Source organism: Balaenoptera acutorostrata, chromosome 8 (genome assembly GCF_949987535.1).
Source record: "Balaenoptera acutorostrata chromosome 8, mBalAcu1.1, whole genome shotgun sequence".
In the NCBI taxonomy this organism is placed as follows: Eukaryota; Metazoa; Chordata; class Mammalia; order Artiodactyla; family Balaenopteridae; genus Balaenoptera; species Balaenoptera acutorostrata.
Genome location: NC_080071.1, coordinates 61308713 through 61328329, shown reverse-complemented (window position 1 = coordinate 61328329; position 19617 = coordinate 61308713). Strand labels below are relative to the sequence as shown.

The 19617-nt window shown below is 35.1% G+C and overlaps 1 protein-coding gene across 1 annotated transcript in view; it reads right to left on the bottom strand.

Moving 5' to 3' along the window:
* BMPR2 (bone morphogenetic protein receptor type 2) overlaps nt 1-19617 on the bottom strand; it is a 195366-nt gene that overhangs the window by 31917 nt on the left and 143832 nt on the right. The window contains exons 4-9 of the mRNA XM_007190546.2: nt 12934-13044; nt 12074-12165; nt 9792-10022; nt 8951-9065; nt 3307-3467; nt 2137-2284 (exon numbers count right to left, since the gene is read on the bottom strand). Coding sequence (XP_007190608.1) covers nt 2137-2284; nt 3307-3467; nt 8951-9065; nt 9792-10022; nt 12074-12165; nt 12934-13044 — 858 coding nt within the window. The remainder of the gene's footprint in view (nt 1-2136; nt 2285-3306; nt 3468-8950; nt 9066-9791; nt 10023-12073; nt 12166-12933; nt 13045-19617) is intronic.

The following is a 19617-nucleotide window of genomic DNA, read 5'->3' as shown; positions in this document are numbered from 1 at the left end:
TTCTCTATTCCACAGAAACTCCTCTAAGAATACCAATGACCTCCTCCTATTCAAATTCCAAGATCATTCCTCAGTTCCACTTCCTTTTGACCTTTCAATTACATATGTTTCTACTAATGTTGGTTCTTAATACTTTCTAACATTGACTTCCAAAATACTAAGATTTCTCAGTTTCCTCACTGTCCATTTGTCTTCCTATGATGGGGGAGGGGGAGGTCACCTAATATTCAGTCTTTACTCACCAATGTTTTTCTCTCTTCATTTATTCTTTTAGGGGACTGCATCCACTTATAAATTCTCAATTACCATCTCTATGTAGGTAATTCCCAAATAATCATTTTAATCTTAAATTCTTCACTCTTTTAAGTTCTTCAGTAACAATTTTTTCAGTTGTCTATCAATACCCCACCCAAAAGTTCCCACAATTAACTCATCTTTCCAATGTAAACCAGTACTTTTTCCTAAGCTCCTGGCTGCCACCCTATTTCTCAGACCCCTCAATACTTCTCAATTCCCTAGACTGTCTTCCAATAGCTAACCAGAACCATAGCTTCCTTTTCTACATTTTGTCTCACATATGCCTCTTCTTCCCCATTTCCATACCCAAGATTGCAGGGTATCTTAATGCAACTCTCTTCTTTTTCCTTTACTTTTATTTTAAATTTTGGTTAAATGTACAAAACATAAAATTTACCATTTTAACCATTTCTGAGTGTACAGTTCTGTGGCACTAGGGGCATTCACAATGTTGTGCATCCATCTCCAGAACTTTTTCCATCTTCCTAAACTGAAATTCTGTATACATTTAAAAGTAGCCCCCAATTTCTTTTTCCTTTTTAAACTCTTTCTAGTACTATTTCAATTCATCCTATATTTCTATTATAATAATATTGTTCAAACAAGATTTAATTGTCTTTTATTTTTCAAACATCTGATATTGCATTTTATTATTTATCAGTCCAAGAGCAACAGATATTCTTTGAATCAGTAATTGTTCAAAAAATGTTGCTGATAGCAATGTACTAACTAAAGCTGATACAAGAATCATTTCAGTCAGACATGCTTCTAAAAACCAGAAATTCTGGATTAGGATTTTTAAAAAATATGTGGCCAAAGTTCCAATAATAGAAATTAGAAGCTCCATGGTTCCAATAATATGTGATACTATTGCAATCACTGCTATTTCCAGAAAAACACTTTGAGTACTCCGTACTTCCAATTAACTGGAAAATATACTTCTAAATAATAACTGATTGATGTGTAGGTAATCTAAGTAATTATTAATTTATTTCATTATATTTTAAAATTAAACTATTGTTAAATGCTAACTGTTTTTAAAGGAAAAAAATTTAACCCCACTACTAATCTGTTTTTATTAAATAGTTCCATTTCATAAATTTGTCCAATGCTGGTTTAACTGACTGTATATCCTTTTCTTATGTTTTTAATGTGGTTATTCTTATAAGATAAAGACCATTTATGTCAAGTCATTTTGTACACCACCTATAAGGGTGCAGTGCACATATTGGTAATTACTTTAAATTTTTATATCACAGTGACAGTGATGTAATCTTAACAAAAGGAAGAAAAAGATACAATTATTTGGCTATTTCAAGTAAGCCTCAAATAAGCATTCACATTAAATGAGTGTTCTTTCATGAAAGGAAGGAAGGTAGGCAGGAAGGCATGATGACAAGGGAGAAGTTTTTTAAAAAGGAAGAAAAGGAGAATGAAAAAATGAAAGGAAGAAAAAAGTGTTCCAATGGATAATTCTTTACTTCTAATTCCTTATTGGGTCAATTCAGGAAATACTGTTAAGTGCAGCTTCTCAAATACTCAGAGGTTGTGTAAAGAAAACAATGACTGCTAAAGCAATCGGAGACCATCCTGAACAAAGATAAGCTATTATGAGCAATTAATTAAATTACACTCAGATGCAAACCTGGAGTCCTTTCTAAAAAGTTTTTCCTGATTCACATCCTTCTGCTAGTAATGTTTCTGAACACTAGATGGCAATGAGCTAAAGGTTTAAATGAAAGTCAAACATGTCGAAGTCGACTTATTTAATATAGGTAGAAAAAAATATAACTGCTTCACTTCAAAACATACATCAATTTTTGACAGCAGTTCCCTTACCTGGGAAGAGGTCTGTACATCTCATAAATATCTCCCAATAAATTAGTCCAAGTGCATACATATCTACTTGTTTCAAAGCTGATTCACAGTCCCTCAGGTTCACAGCTCCTTCTAGAACTTCTGGTGCCATATATCTGATTGTGCCAACCTGATAAATTAGAGTGATGTATCTCAGAAAAAGAATGTAGCATATTCTGAAGGGCATACATTAGACCAGAAGTTATACATAAATTTCAGGTCAACAATATGTCAATGTTATTTGAACCAAAGCAAGTCACCGAACCTTTCTATACCAAATTTTTAATAAATAAAATACCCATTTTAGGACAGCTTGGTTGCTTCCAGTTTTTGGCAATTATGAATAAAGCTGCTAAAACGTTTATGTACAGGTTTCTGTGTGAACATAAGCTGTCAACTCAATTGGGTAAATATATAGGAGTGTGATTGCTGGAAGACTATGTCTTCCAAAGTGGCTATACCCTTTTGCATTCCCACCAACAATGAATGAGTTGCTGTTGCTCCACATCTTCACTGGCATTTGATATTACTGTTTGGTTTTTTTTTTAACCATTTGAATGTAATGGAATCTTGTTTGGATTTGCAGTTCTCTAATGAGGAATGATGTTGAGTAACTTTTATATGCCTATTTGCCATCTGTATATCTTCTCCGGTAAGGTGTCTGTTCAGATCTTCTGTTTTTTAATTGGCTTGATTGTCTTCTTACTGTTGAGTTTTAAGAGTTCTTTTATATTCTGGATACAAGTCCTTTATCAGATATGTGTTTTTCAAATATTTTCTCCCAGTCTATGGCTTGTTTTTTTCATTCTCTTAATACTGTCTTTCGCAGAGCAGAAGTTTTTAATTTTAATAAAATTCACCTTAGCAATTTTTTCTTTCAAAAAAAATACCCTTTTTAAATAATTAAACTGTGATATATTCATCCTATTCAATAGCATTCCTACTAATATTGACAAAAATGAGTTGGAATGGCAGTGATTTGCACAATGAATTGATGAACTTCATGCAATATCTTCCGTATATCTTAATTTTGTAATTCCTAATATGCTACACTTGGATAAGGATAACTGTCCTGAGTAGTTAGTGGATTTTTAAATGCAATTTATTATGTTTTGAAAATATGTCAGTGTGATACCTTTTGTAGACACTCACCTCACTTATGGCTGCATTATCTTCCTCCCCTGGGCGCACCAGTCTATTTCCAGTCAGCTTCATGGACAACCCAAAGTCACTAATAACACAGGTTCCATCATTTTTCACCAGAACATTTCTGCTATTTAAATCTCGATGGGAAATTGCAGGTTTATAGTGATCTGTTTGGATAATTTTCAAATATTTATTAATGCTTAAATAGCACTACTGGACATGAAATGAGCATGAAGGTAATAGGGGCTATATAAACATAGAAGATAGTGTTATTTTTCTGCCCATTTATTTTCCAATAGCAAAAAAGGACATAAGAAATCAAAATTTCAACTCACAATCCCCACTATTTTCGGTATATTTCACAACATAACTCCTGTTGGAACTATAATTAATTAAACTCTAAACATTCAGCTACATAAACATTCAGCTGCAATTAATAGCCAAGAGGCTGTTGCTTCTAATTTTAACACGTACTTTTTTTTTTCCTTTTCATTTCTAGAGTAGCAAAAGGAGGCAACAGAGAAAGGAATATCTGGCATAAAAAACAATAAAAAGTCAACTTATCGGGAGGGAGGGAGATGCAAGAGGGAAGAGAAATGGGAACATATTGTATATGTATAACAGATTCACTTTGTTATAAAGCAGATGCTAACACACTATTGTAAGGCAATTATACTTCAATAAAGATGTTTGAAAAAAAAAAAAAAAAAGTCAACTTATCTAAAACAATTATCACTGAAAAACTGACATGGCTCCAAAATTGGTATATGTATTTTATAGTATTTTCTTACAGCTTAAACAAATCAAACCTATGACAGAAAATCCCAGTTCTGTCCTGAGGCTTAGCCATGTATCTAAGCCCACCACAATTCTTCAAATCAAACTAGAAACAGTTTTGCAATGGACTGGTAGCTGTTTTATGATTTTACAAAGAAACAAAACACTATTATACTCATTCTATTACTTGTTTATCAGAAGACTAAATGTTCCATGTAGGCAGAGAGAGAACATGTTTTGCCTGAATTCAAAAGGCATGGCACATAGTAAATGCTTGCTGAGTGAAAGAATATATCCAACCTAAGCCCCTAACTAAAATCATAATTCTTTTCCTCTTTATAAGAAAACCTTGGCGGGGGGAGGGGGAGGAACGGATTGAGAGTTTGGGATTAGTAGATGCAAACTATTATATATAGGATGGAAAAACAACAAGGTCCTACTGTATAGCACAGGGAACTATATTCAATATCCTGTGATAAACCATAATGGAAAACAATATGAAAAAGAATATATATATGTATAGCTGAGTCACTTTGTTATATAGGAGAAGTTAACACAACATTGTAAATCAACTATACTCCAATACAATTTTTAAAAAAGAAAACCTTATATAAATCTTATATTGAAATAAAACCGTAGCTCTTGAAAAGAAAAAAATTCTATAGTACCATTCCCAAATTTATTTATTTATTTATTTATTTTTATTTTTATTTTTTTTATGGCTGTGTTGGGTCTTCGTTTCTGTGCAAGGGCTTTCTCTAGTTGTGGCAAGCGGGGGCCACTCTTCAGCACAGTGCGCGGGCCTCTCACTATCGTGGCCTCTCTTGCTGCGGAGCACAAGCTCCAGACGCGCAGGCTCAGTAATTGTGGCCCACGGGCCCAGTCGCTCCGCGGCATGTGGGATCTTCCCAGACCAGGGCTCGAACCCGTGTCCCCTGCATTGGCAGGCAGATTCTCAACCACTGCGCCACCAGGGAAGCCCCCAAAATTTAAAATAACTCCTCAGGTATAGAAAGAAATAGAGCAATCAGAACAAAGTCAATGATAAGTTGAGAGTGTTTATATTCAGGCACAAAAAGACTCAGTATTTACATTTATTACTCTCATTAACATGTATTAGACTTCAATTTCACCAACAATGAAACCAAAGACAGAAGATAATGATTCCTTTGATATTGGAGCGGGGCGGGGTGGGGTGGGGGGAGGCAATAGCACAACTAGAAGAAAAATAGCAGTTACCAGGTTTCTTTTTCTAAAAATTGACTTCTATCTCATTTGCGCCTCTTCCCGGTCCGGCCTTCCAAAGTATGTACTAACATGGCTCACTCAACCCCTAACAGAGCTACATTTCTTACTATGGATAAAACCACAACATAAGTATATGTGGTATAATCTCGAGCTGATATTTATATAAGAAAATTTATAGAGACACTGGAAAATGTTTGTATACTAACACCAAAGCAATACTTAAACTAAAATATCTCACACATAAGGGAAACCAGGTTAATAATGTGAAGAATGTGCAATGAGTCAGTCAGTCAGCCAGCCAGAGGGGAAAACAGCGTAATACTTTCTGCTACTAATAAAAAAGGAAACAAAACAAATGAAAAGAAAAGAGGAGAGGGAGGAAGCAAAGGAGGAAGGAAGCGAGGGAGGAAATAAGGAAAAAGAAAAAAAAGAAAAAGGAAGAGACAAGAGGATTCATCACCAATGCAGAGGGTGGAACTATAGACCACCTTTTTGAGACTTCTTTTCCCCTTAAAGTTCCCCTCAATATTCATTTTAATTTTTTTTACTGGGGAAGGGGTTGTGGTTTGTAGAAAGGGGGGCAGAGCATGTAATAATTTTGCCCTGGGCAGTAGCACACTGGGCAAATTTCTTAAAGCAAAGTGGGACACAATATTATTTTAATTATGTTAAAAAATAAAACCTGAACACAAAATAGTCTCTCTGTGGATATTTACATAAACACACACACACACACACACACACACACACAGCAAAGGACCTGGAAAGATGTACATAAACTAGTTAATAGTAATTTTCTGGTTATAGATTTAAGTGATCTATATATGGTCTTTCTTTGCTAGACTTTTTTCCATGATAATGTTACACTGACATTATCATTAGGAAAAAAATTCATGGGGAGAACCAATTACAAATAAACAGGTTCAACTCCTACTTTTCCTGAAGCAAAAAATAGCTGAATAAATAATAATAGTATTATTCCTTACTACAAAATTTGTATGCCAAACAGCAAAGTTATATCTGAAGATACCGGGAAGAATAGAGTTCTCTGAAAAAAAGTGAAATGCCACTTTAAATATTTTGAAATAGTACAGTATAGTTGGAATATTTATTTATTTATTATTGAAATATAGTCATTTACACACACACACACACACACACACACACACACACACACACACATTCTTTTTCAGATAATTTTCCCTTATAGGTTATTACGAAATATTGAGTATAGCTCCCTGTGCTATACAGTAGGTCCTTGTTGGTTATCTATTTTATATATAGTAGTGTGTATATGTTAATTCCATCCTCCTGATTTATCCCTCTCCCCCTTCCCCTTTGGTAACTATATGTTTGTTTTCTATGTCTGTGGGTCTATTTCTGTTTTGTAAATAAGTTCATTTCTATCTTTTTTTTTTTTCAAATTCTACATATAAGTGATATATGATATTTGTCTTTCTCTGGCTTACTTCACTTAGTATGATAATCTCTAGGTCCATCCATGTTGCTGTAAATGGCATTATATTATGGCTGAGTAATATTCCCTTTAAATATATATACCACATCTTCTTTATCCATTCATCTGTCGATGGACATCTGTTGCTTGGCTATTGTAAATAGTGCTGCAATGAACATTGGGGTGCATGCAATTTTTCAAATTGTATTTTCTCCGGGTATGTGCCCAGGAGTGAGATTGCTGGATCATATGGTACCTCTATTTTTAGTTTTTTAAGGAACCTACATACTGTTCTCTATAGTGGCTGTACCAATTTACATTCCTACCAGCAGTGTAGGAGGGTTCCTTTTTCTTCACACCCTCTCCAGAATTTATTACTTGCAGACTTTTTGATGAGGGCCATTCTGACTGGTGTGAGGTATGGAATATTTTTTAAATAATTAGGTAAAATCAAAAATTCAAATAGCTATTATACGTATGTTTTTTACAATAGCATATAGATATGCATTTTTAAAAAGGTTAACTATTTAGTGATAATATTAGGTAATGTTTTAGAATAATATCTGTGTTTAAATAAAACTCATATTTGATGGCAATCATTCTTTTCAGCCAATGTTTGACTAGAAACCTTACTGAATCATGCAAGCCTTGAAAAGGGGGATTAGGATGGTATTTTAAGCTCTGTGCTAAGCCAGCTCTTTAAAGGAGTTATAATATTTAAGAATAAGGAAACACAGTACAAATGGTTAGTGAGCTAAAGTAAGTGCATCAAGTTGCTGACACAGGCAATAACATTGGTCAATTCTGTATTCAGGAAAAGCAAGATGTCAAGATAAATGAACTGATAAATTATTCAGGAGAAATTATTTATATATGAAGCAGCAGATAGAAAAGATGATCCATGCTATCATACAATGGAACAAAGATCTAAGAAATTTTTACATTAAATATTCTCTTCAACTGAAAAAACAATGCATGACAAGAAAATTGCTGTAAGGGATGAAAATGCAAAGACGGATTTTCACAGCAAAGCTAATTTAGAGATGCCTGTGATGTGAAGTGTATATTGAAACAAAGTGAAAAAGCAAATATATTAAAAAGATGATTTGAAAAACTAGCAAAAATGTACATAAAGGCTGAATATAAATTGTTGTTAAGGCAAGGAACATAACCACACGGTACTGACACACTGGTGAAGCCTGACTCCTCACCATGCGTTCTCCTCTTCCTATTTAGTAACAGAACCCAGTGTTATTTGAGGCAGCAATGCACCCAGCTAAACAAAAACAAAAACAAGCTATATTCAGAAGCATCCCTTGCAGCTAAGTGTGGTAGGAAAGCATGGACTAAGTTCTGGGAAACAAAACATAAGCACAAGAGTGGGACTTCTGGAGGCAAAAGGAGGCAATTCCTTCTACTTTCCTTTTCTCTGCTGATTAGCATATGGCATGATGGACAATGAGGTGACCTTGAAAACAAGGCACATATAAAGAGTAATGGAGGAGAAATAGAGGAGCCTGGGGCCCTGATAATATTATGGTGCTGCCAAAAAACATTAGACTGTCTCTCTCCAGATTCTTACATGAGAAAAAAAAAAAGTCATCCTCATTGAAACCTGTTACTTTTTTCTCCCTGATAAATTTGAACAAGCCTAATTCTAGCTAAGAGAAGCACTGATTTATCAAAAGATACATTTGGGTTTTACACTAAAGACCAACCAACCTATGGAATTCATGTGTAAAGAAGTGATAATACATTTGTAGTTCATTTAAATAAGCAAAATAAATACAAGGAAAATACAACACAGTCTAGCTAAGAGGTTCTTAACCTAGGTCCATAGATGAACTTCAAAGGATCTGAGAACCCCTACAATCAAAACAGTATTTTTTAAAGTATGCCCATACGTCTGTCTTTACAGGGGGAGTGTTCAGAGCTTTAATCAAAATCGCAATGGAATCTATGACCCCTCTAGAGAATTGAAGTTCTTTTTCTTATTCTTCTTGTTAAATTTCAAATATATTTCCTCACGCTAGATCTTGTAAACAACTGGCTGATAAATAGATCTGCTATAATATAAAATATACTTTTACTTTAAAGATATGAATAAAATTTCCCTTTGTGAATTCTGGCCCCACATGGTTGTCATGCATCTTCTATTCATTGTCTTACCTCCTCGTGGTAATTCTGTATGAAGATAAGCCAGTCCTCTAGTCACAGAATGAGCCAGACGGCAAGAGCTTACCCAGTCACTTGTATGGAGACTTAAATACTTGCATAGAGATCCCTGTATGGAGGGAAAAAGTAAAAAGGGGGAAAAAGTAGAATTACTTTACTTGAACATGAAGAGGTAAGTTAGCAGCTGTAAAAAGGATTTGCATATGTTAGGATTCAAAGGAGATCTAATGAATTATAACATTTCAGAATCTTGAAGTAAGAAAAGACATTTCTATAGGTAGAGAGAGGAGGAGAGGATGGAAAACAGAATTTAGACATTATCAATTTTTATTTCTCCAATATTAAAAATTATGAATGGTTATTTCATTTTAAACGCTTCTTTTATTTATCAACTTAAGACAGAAAAAAAAGTATTTTCAACTCGTTCTTTACACTGTATCTTATACCAGTACAAATATAAATTATACTGTTATGTTTTACAAGTAGAAAACAGAAGGCTTTTGTAAATATATATGTGTCAGTGCTACTCAAGGTGCTCATCTACAAACTATTTATTACCAGTCTGGGATAAGAAGCATGTATCAGAATAAACGTCAATCAAAGCACTGCTTCCATTCATCAAGAAAGTCTTGCTCAGAGAGAGAGACAGAGACAGAGACACAGTGACGTGAGTGCGTAAGGACTAAACAGTTTCATTCACATTCTAGAGTAAAATCCTTGTCTCATTGTAGACCATTAATAACCAGTTTGCAAACCAGGAACACTCTACATAACCGGGGTCCTCCTACAAATCTGACTGACATAAATGTCAGTATATTTTTTATGAAGAACTTACATTGGGATAATACTCCATTACAAGCAAATACTCCATGCGTCCATCTGCAGTGACTCTCTCATCTCCAACTATAAAGCGAGCAATGTTGTCATGTTCCATCAAAGGCACTCTGTAAATATTCTTCTCATTGATAAAATTCTGACGGTTTGCAAAGGAAAACACTTTTACAGCAACTGGACGTTCATCTAAGGAACCTTTATATACGGCTCCATATCGACCCCGGCCAATCAGCTGTAAATTTGTTTTAAAGAAAGCAAGATATTATTTCATCACAACTTAACAATCAAATTTACTAAATAATAAAGTATAAATCCATATGTATGCAACCAGGTCTCTATTGCTTAGTTTGAGTAACTCCATTGTCAAGAAAATAATAAATTTGGCATCTTATATGGCTCAGAAACTCCTACCAGACCCAGCCCTCCCTCAGATGACAACTATAAACTCTGAACATTGTTTTTAAAAAGAAATCTAAAAATGCTGGAGAATGAACAAAAGTAGATAGGTTCTGGGGGGAGTCAACACTTGGAAGAAAGGAATGTCACAGGGTGAGCTACTTATTTTTATAGCTTTAAGCCTGTGAGCAGGCTGAAATCTGCACTGCGTAGTGGAGCAAAAACTGTGATAGAAAATCTTTCTGGCCTCAGGAAGCAGGGGACAGAATTTGGGGCAACCACACCATGGAAAATGAAGGGAGAATCCCAAAAAGGAGAGTCAGAGAGTTGGAAACCCAATTAATGCATGGGACAGACTCCAGCTAAAGATAAAAAGTAACTAAACTTCAGCTCAAGAGATGAGTTTGCAATATGTCCAACCAAGTTAATCACCTACTAAAATAAACAAGGAAATGAACACACTTTAGAAGAACCTAACAGAACATAGGGTCTCCGCAATATGACATTCACAATATCTAGTACAATACAATACAATAAAAAATAACTCAAAAAAACCCCAGCAAGAGGCAACTGTTCTCTTCATTTTTGGCTTCTGGGATTCTCTGACTTTTTGCTGAAAAAAGGTTAGGGATTTACCATTTAAGGATATTTGTTATATTTCATTCACTATTTCTAATTTAAATTTTAACAAACAGATAGACTGCCCTTTAGAAAGCTTGTATCAATATAAAGTTAAATCAGCAATGTTTGGGAGTGTTTCTTTTACTCAGTCCAGGATAAAATCCTAATGGCTTTAATTAGTACTTTTTCCAGTTTAGTAAATTGGAAATCTTATTATACATTTACTAGGCATACTTACTTCTTCTATGAATTGATAATTCATCTCTTTTGTCTATTTTTAATGGACTGTTTATTTCATGTTGATTTCTACCATCTCTTTATCAATTGTTTGTGTTGAAATACCTTTTTTAAATTTTGCTTTTAACTTTTATTATATTTTTCTCCCAAATGGAAGGTTCTTAAAATGTTTTATATAACCAAATCTACCAGATCTATTATTTAGCAGTCTCTGGTTTAGTTAATTTATCCTAATAAAGATCATAAAAACATTCATCATGGTAAGACTTTTAACACAGGTTCTGAGATATTACCAAATGAAAATTTAATTCTATACAAAACATATTCGTACGTACCTATACAATATACAATATATACACAGACAAGGATTATTTATTCAGCATCTACTGTGAATTGCTTGCCTAGCACATTTTTCTCAGAATCTGATATGTCTCTATTCCCATACTCTTGTTCAAGTCTGTATTCAAAGATCATCTCCTTTCTAAATATACTTTCTTTAATAACCCCTTTTCCATAACTTTCTTATCTCATTTGCTTTTTTTTTTCTCCATAGCACTTACTACTACTTGAAATATACAGTTGACCTCTGAACAACGTGAGCGTTAGGGACACCAACCCCTCCACATAGTCCAAAATCCACGTATAGCTTATAGTTGACCCTTCATATATACATGGTTCCTCTCTGTCCATGGTTCTACATCCACAGATTCAACCAACTGTGGATGGTGTAGTACTGTAGTATCTACTATTGAAAAAAATCTGTGTATGAGTGGACCCATTCGGTTCAAAACCATGTTGTTCAAGGGTCAACTGTACTTTCATTTATTTACCCTCTTGTAGCCTCTCTCTCACTAGAATATAAGCCTCATGTATCTGTACTGTTCACCAACACTCTCAGTGCCTAGAATAGGCCTTGGCACAAAATTGATAATAAATGCTTGTTGAATAAATGAATAAATTAATGAAATCACTGTCTCAGATATACTATGAGAGCAGAAAAAACAGTCCGTAATCTGAAAGCAATCTTACCTCCAACAGTTTCAGATTATCTAGGTCAAGAGAGGGCTCTGATGCTGCTGCCTCCATCATGTTCATACTGTGAAGACCTTGTTTACGGTCTCCTAGAGGAATAGGAAAAATAACCTGCTAATGTGTGGTTCTCTTAAAATGAAAATCTTTATATTACACTTTTTAATATATTACAGTTAAAAAAAGACCTACAGAAGGACAGACAGCAAGACTTATGCCTAATGTCAAAGGGAATAAAACTATTTACTAAACTAGGAATCATCTATAAATGAAGATGAAAAATGAATAACACAAAAGCTGAATTCTGGGAGATTGTTCCAGTAACACACCCAGTATAAAACCCTAAGAAGTATGCAGAAACATTAAAGAAGGTTTTATTAAAGTTATTCAAATGAATGAATGGGTGCTGATTTCCTAAAAAGCTTGTCAAATCTAAAGTTTATTAGAATCAACTATACAGTTGATGATACTTAGGAGTTACTGTTATTTTTAGATGTGAAAATGGTATTGTGGTTATATATATTTTAAGACTTTATATTTCAGAGATAATACTAAAATATTTACAGATAAGTTATACCTTCAATTTATTTCAAAATAATCCAGTGGCATGGAAGCATGTGGTGAGTGGGGCTATAGATGATATACAGATGTGATAATCATTGAAGCTGGGTAATAGGTATTTTGTATATGTTTGAAACCTTTCATAAAAACTAGGACAAAAAGTTTAAGAGAGAAGGATGACTCTGGGGTTACCACAGCACAGAGATGTTTTTTTACCATGATGAATTCTTTTAAAATAAAATCAATTCTGATTAAATGACATGTTTAATACATAACAAAACAAAAAATTATATTTTTACCTGTCAGCATCCTGTATCCAAAGCATAAGGCAACTATCAAAACAGCTAATACAGAGACTGAGGCCAAAGCAATGATTATTGTCTCATCTCGGTTAAATGAATGAGGTGGACCTAAAAGAAAACAAATTTTTAAATATAGTCACCCTTTCTTTTTGGTATTTTTCTAAATACTGACAGAAAGGCTGTATCAATATATAGTCAAATCAGCAGTGTTTTTGCATCAAATGAAATGAAAGAAAAATTAATAATAAATTTGCAATAACTGTAAATTGTATATTTTTAATCATATGAATTATTTTATATAGACCTAGAACACTGAAACACCTGGTAGTTGTGCTCCTAATTACTGAAATATCAACTATATCATGGAACAGCATAGACAGAACAGTATAATATTTAAGAGAATAATCTTTGGAATCACATTTGGTTTTAAATCTTGACTACACTAGTCTCTCAGTGGCCTTTAGAAAATTATTAGAATTTTCTGATCTTCAACTCTCTCATTTGTAAAAATAGTAATCTCTACCTCACAAGTCTTCTGCGAGGCTTAGGTCGGAGTCTAAGTACTTAGTACAGTGTTGAGTATATTCTACATTGCAATAAATGTTATGTTTATCAATATTGGTATTATGATTATTAACGAAAAGAGTATAGCTTTGCAGACAGTTAAACCTGAACTGGACGTAAAACTCCATCTTCCACATATTCTATGACCTTGGGAATATACCTTTACCTGTCTGAGCCTAAGCTTATTCACTTGCAGAAAGGGAACACACATGTCTAAATCACAGGCCTATCATGAGCATGCAAACCATCTTATGTGTTAGTTTCATTCTTTGGATCAGATCATGTCTAGAGAAGTACCCTTTAGAATGGATGACTACAAACTAGAGCACATCCAGAAGAGAGCACGTAGAACAGTGAAGGTATAAAAACTCTGAAATGTGATGGGTAGAAAGAATTAGAAGTGTCAGATGTAGAAAAAGAGAAAACTTGAGGGGATATGGTAGCTGTCTTTGTGTGGAAAAATGGACCTGTAGCTAGAGAGGATAACAAGATCCAATTAGTATCTGTTCAAGGACAGCAGTTATTAACCTAGCATAAAGAAGAACTTAAGATTATAAACAGAGCTGTCTAAAATGGAATGAATGGGACTTCCCTGGTGGCAGAGTGGTTAAGAATCCATCTGCCAATGCAGGGGACACAGGTTCGAGCCCTGGTCCAGGAAGACCCCACATGCCACGGAGCAACTAAGCCTGTGAGCCACAACTACTGAGCCTGCGCTATACAGCCCGCAAGCCACAACTACTGAGCCCGCGTACCACAACTACTGAAGCTGGCACGCCTAGAGCCCGTGCTCCGCAACAAAGAGAAGCCACCGCCCATGAGAAGCCCGCGGACCAAAACAAAGAGTAGCCCCCTTATCTGCAAACAAAGAAAGCCTGCGCACAGCAACGAAGACCCAACGCAGCCAAAAATAAAATTAAAAAATAAATAAAAAGGAATGAATTATCTTATGAGATAGCTGTTCATATTCATTTAACTGGAGGTATTCACGAAGTATTTGATAATGATGACCAGATACTGGGCTTAATGACTGCTAATATCTTTATTTAATCATTCTTTGCACTCTGTCAAAATCAAGCATATTGTGTTTTAAATCTTTCTCACTTTGGACATTATGTATTCTATCAAACTAGAAGGCTCTATAGCAAACTCAAAAGCCAGCATGGCAAAGAGTTCCTCTGACGGGCACTCCTGTTCTAAATGAATGTATTTGTCTCAAATTAAGCACAATTAAATATTAAAATGTCAAAACAATATTTCTATAGAAGGATCTGTTGAAGCACTGTAATACTCTCTTAATCTGCAGGACATTTATTGTATTTTAATAGACTTTAACATATTAATAATTGCACATAAATTTAACATATAGAATAAGTTATAGGAGGAAACCTCATTTTACCGTGAGACATCACTTCATACATACACTAGGATGGCTATAGTTTAAAAAAAGAAAAAAGTGTTGGCAAGAATGGGGAGAGAAATTAGAACTCTTGTACATTATTGTTGGAATGTAAATGGTGCAGCTACAGTTGAAAATATTTTGGAAGTTCCTCAAAAAGCTAAACCTAGCATTACCATAAGACCCAGTAATCCGACTCCTAGTCATATACCAAAAAGAATTAAAATTAACTGTTCAAAAACTTCTACAGAAATGTTCATGGCATCACTGATCATAATAGCCAAAAGTAGAAACAACACAAATGTTCATAAACTAATGATTGAATAAACAAAATGTGGTTTATCCATATAATGGATATATACAAAAGGTCACATATTCTACGATTCCATTTAAATGAAATACCCAGAATAGACAAATCCAGAGAGACAGAAAGCAGATTAGTAGTTTCCAGGGACTGGGGTGAGGGGGAAATCTGCAGAGACTCCTTATCAGGTACAGAATTCCCTTTTGGATTGATAAAAATGTTTTGGAACTAGATAGAGGTTGCACAACACTGTAAATACACTAGATGGCACACTTTAACATGGTTATTTCTACGTTATATGAATTTTACCTTTAAAAAAACCCTGACTTTAGAATATGCCCAACCCAAAAGAAAATTTATTTTCAACACACAAAAAACAGATACATGCACACACAAAATAATAATCTATAGATTCTTTACTATAATAAGATATACACAAATTATTTTATGTGCTTATTGATCGTCCCTTTATTGACTGTCAGATCATTACTGACTGTCAGACACTTTTTATTTTTTTAAGGTAACTATGAAGCTTTAAACTATATATTGTATAAGACAATCAGATTACAGATTCATTATTATGGAAGCTCACATTTTATTTTTATGGTCCACTGAAGTCAAAAAGAGAGAAAAGGTAGGAGATGAAAAGTGGAGGACAAAACAAGAAACAAGGATATAGTGGAAAATAGTGACATTTAAAGTAAGGTAGAGAGTTTCAAGGAAGGCAGAAGAAAGGGAAAGAAAGACCAAAAGGTGTAACACGGTGAATGCTGACTTGACATGGCTTGCTCTTGTCATATTTAGCATTCTATTGGGCAGTGAATATCAAAGAAAATGTCATCTATTTTTAAATCTCTCTGAAATTGAAATTCATAATCTTTAGCCCTGTTCTTATTATTTTTAATAGACTTTACTATTTAGAGATGTTTAGGTTTACAGAAAAACTATGCAGAAAGTTCTGACAGTTCTCATATACTAACCTCCAACACATGATTTCTCTTATTATTAATAGCTTCCATTAGTGTGTGCTATGGACTGAACTGTGTTCCCTTAAAAGTCATATGATGAAGCATTAACTACCAATGTAATGACTTTTGGACATGGGTCCTTTGGGAGACAGGTTTAGATGAGGCCCTGAGAGTGGCCTCACAGTGGGTGGGATTAGTGTGCTTATAAGAAGAAACAAGAGAGTGTTTGCTTTCTCTTTCTCTGCCCTGTGAAGAACCAGTGAGAAGGAGGCCATCTGCAATCCCAGAAGAGTCCTCAGTAGAACCCAATCATGCTGGAACCCTAATCTCCAACTTCTAGCCTTCAGGACTGTGAGAAAATAAATTTGTGTTGTTCAAGCCACTTGTTATGTTATTTTATTATGGATGGGAAGGGCAACAGAATATGACACCCCAAAATATGCCCCTTTGGCATAAGGATTTTCTTGAGCTGGTTATTTTTAAGAAACAGCAGACACTGGAGAAGCTCTGAAAACCTAATAGAAGTTATCCTTTTATAAGGGATATTTACATTTCTAAGGGATATATCCATTTGTAAAGGTATCTCCCTCTCTGTACCAGGAAGAGGAAGACTAAAACTTACTGTAGAAAGCTTATACTTAAATCTGCATAACAACTATACCCTTGTTTATTTTGCTTTGCCTGGTAAATTCCCAAAAGTGGTCTCCACCTCACCTTTACCCCAATCTTCTTTTGTCTTTAGCTGGGGATGGTATTTAAAAGGTGATAGCTTGGGCCATTTTGGAGAGTCACTCATTTTTCTCCTGGGTATCTCCCATGTATGTAGGAGGTATATACATGTTATTAAACTTGTTTGTTTTTCTGCTGTCATTCTGTCTTGGTCTCAGCCAAGAACCTAGAAGGGTGGAGGGAAAATGATATTTTCTCCCCTACAGCTGCTGGAGCAGACTAAGACAGTATGGAAACATTTATTACAAATTATGAACCAATATTGATACATTATTGTTAGTTAAAGGCCATAGTTTACATTGTTTCAAGGTTTGTGTTGTATAGTTCTACAGGTTTTAACAGATACATAATATCATGTATCCACCATGACAGTATCATACAGAATAGCTTTGCTATCCTAAAAGTTCCCTGTGCTCCACCTACTCATATTTCACTCCAATTCCCACTCTGGAACTCATTGATTTTTACCTTTTCCATAATGTCATATAGTTGGAATACAGTATGTAGCCTTTTCAGACTGGCTTCTTTCATTTAGCAATATGCATACAAGATTCCTCCATGTCTTTTTGTGGCTTAACAGTTTATTTTTAACAGTGAATAATATTCCATGGTATCCCAGTTTACCCATTCACCTATTGAAAGACATCTTGGATCCTTCTGGTTTTTGACAGCTATGAATAAAGTTGCTATAAACATTTGTGTACAGGTTTCTGTGTGGACAGAAGCTTTCAGCTCATCTGGATATTGAGTAGCATGACTGTCACATGGTATGGTAAGCCTATGTTTAGCTTTGTAAAAAAACTGTCAAACTCTCTTCAAAGTGGCTGTCCTCTTTTGCATTCCTACCAGCAATGAATAGTTTCTGTTGTTCTACATCCTTGTAGTCAGTGTTTTGGATTTTAGCCATTCTAATAGATTTTTTCAAACTGGTATCTCATTGTTGTCTTAACTTGCAATTCCCTCATGACATAGGATGTTGAGCATATGCTTATTTGCCATCTGTCTATCTTCTATGGTGAGCTGTCCATTTAGATCTTCCGTCTACTTTTTAATTGGGCTGTTTGTTTTCTTATTGTTAGGTTTTAACAGTTCTTTGCATACTTCAGATACAAATCCTCTATCAGATATGTGTTTTGCAAATATTTTATCTTAGTGTGGATTGTCTTTTCACTGTCACGGTATCACGGTAACGCTGGCCTCACAGAATGAATTAGAAAGTGTTCTCTAAGCTCCCATTTTCTGGAAGAAATTATAGAGAACTGGAATCATTTCTTCTTTAAATGTTTTCTAGAATTCAACAATAAAACCATCTCAGCTTGGTGCTTTGGTATTAGAAAGTATTAATTACTGATTCAATTTCTTTCATAGATAAACACCTGTTCAGATTATGTATTTCTCCCTGTGTGAGTTTTGGTAGATCGTGTCTTTCAAGGAATTGGTCCAATACATCTAAGTTATCAAATCTGTTAACATAGAGTTGTTCATAACATTCCTTTACTATCCATGGGATCTGTAGTCATGACATTTCTTTCATTTATGATTATTAGAAATTTCTTTTTTCATTTGTTTATTGGAAGCCTGGCTAGAGGTTTATCAATTTTATTGATCTTTTTAAAGAACCAGCTTTTGGTTTTGTTGCCTTTTCTCTATTAATTTCCGGTTTTCAATTCAACTGATCTCTGATCTAACTTTTACTCCTTCTTTCCTTCTGCTTACTTTGGATTTAATTTGCTCCTCTTTTTCTAGTTTCCTAAGGTAAAAACTTAGGAAATCACTAGAATTTATTATAAAAGGAAAAAAAAGGACATACAAAATTAAATCCAATTCATCTAGTTAACATTAAAATAAAATATCTGGGGGGCTTCCCTGGTGGCACAGTGGTTAGGAATCCGCCTGCCAATGCAGGGGACACGGGTTCGTGCCCCGGGCTGGGAAGATCCCACATGCCGCGCAGCGGCTAGGCCCGTGAGCCACAACTACTGAGCCTGCGCGTCTGGAGCCTGTGCTCCGCAACGGGAGAGGCCGCGACAGTGAGAGGCCCGCGCACCGCGATGAAGAGTGGCCCCCGCTTGCCACAACTGGAGAAAGCCCTTGCACAGAAACGAAGACCCAACACAGTCAAAAATAAATAAATAAATAAATAAATTTATTAAAAAAAATAAATAAATAAAATAAAATAAAATATCTGCCCCAACTTTAGCACCCATGTGAAACCAAGCAGGCCCTGTGGGACTCCTGGGCCCAAAACCCTTTCTGTGTCCCCCGTTTCTTGTTTGTAGGAAATAGGCTTCATTCAGCCTCCATGACCTTCCCTGAGTTCCAAAGGGCAGGTTCAAACAGTTGCTAATCGAGGAAGGGAGGGGATGCAGAGAAAGGGAGGAGTAGTCAAAAAACAATAGTGCAGCTTTGGAGCAGGGTCCTGGATCCTCCTCAAGGGATATACATATCAGTATCTTTGAGCTCTTCTGCAGTACTACAACCCCCACCAAATGGAAGATGTTAACTACCTGATGAAGCATTCTTCATTCCAGAGAGGTCACAGTTTGATAATCTCGAGAAGCACAGAATCCCATCGTGAGACCACCTGACACCAGATGATCTCTAGACTGAAGGAATGCAGGTCCTGCAGGCACCCAGATCCTTATCAGCAACCCCTCCCCTTGACTATAAGACTCCTCACAAACTGCCCCCCCAAAACTGGGACACAGTTTTGAGGG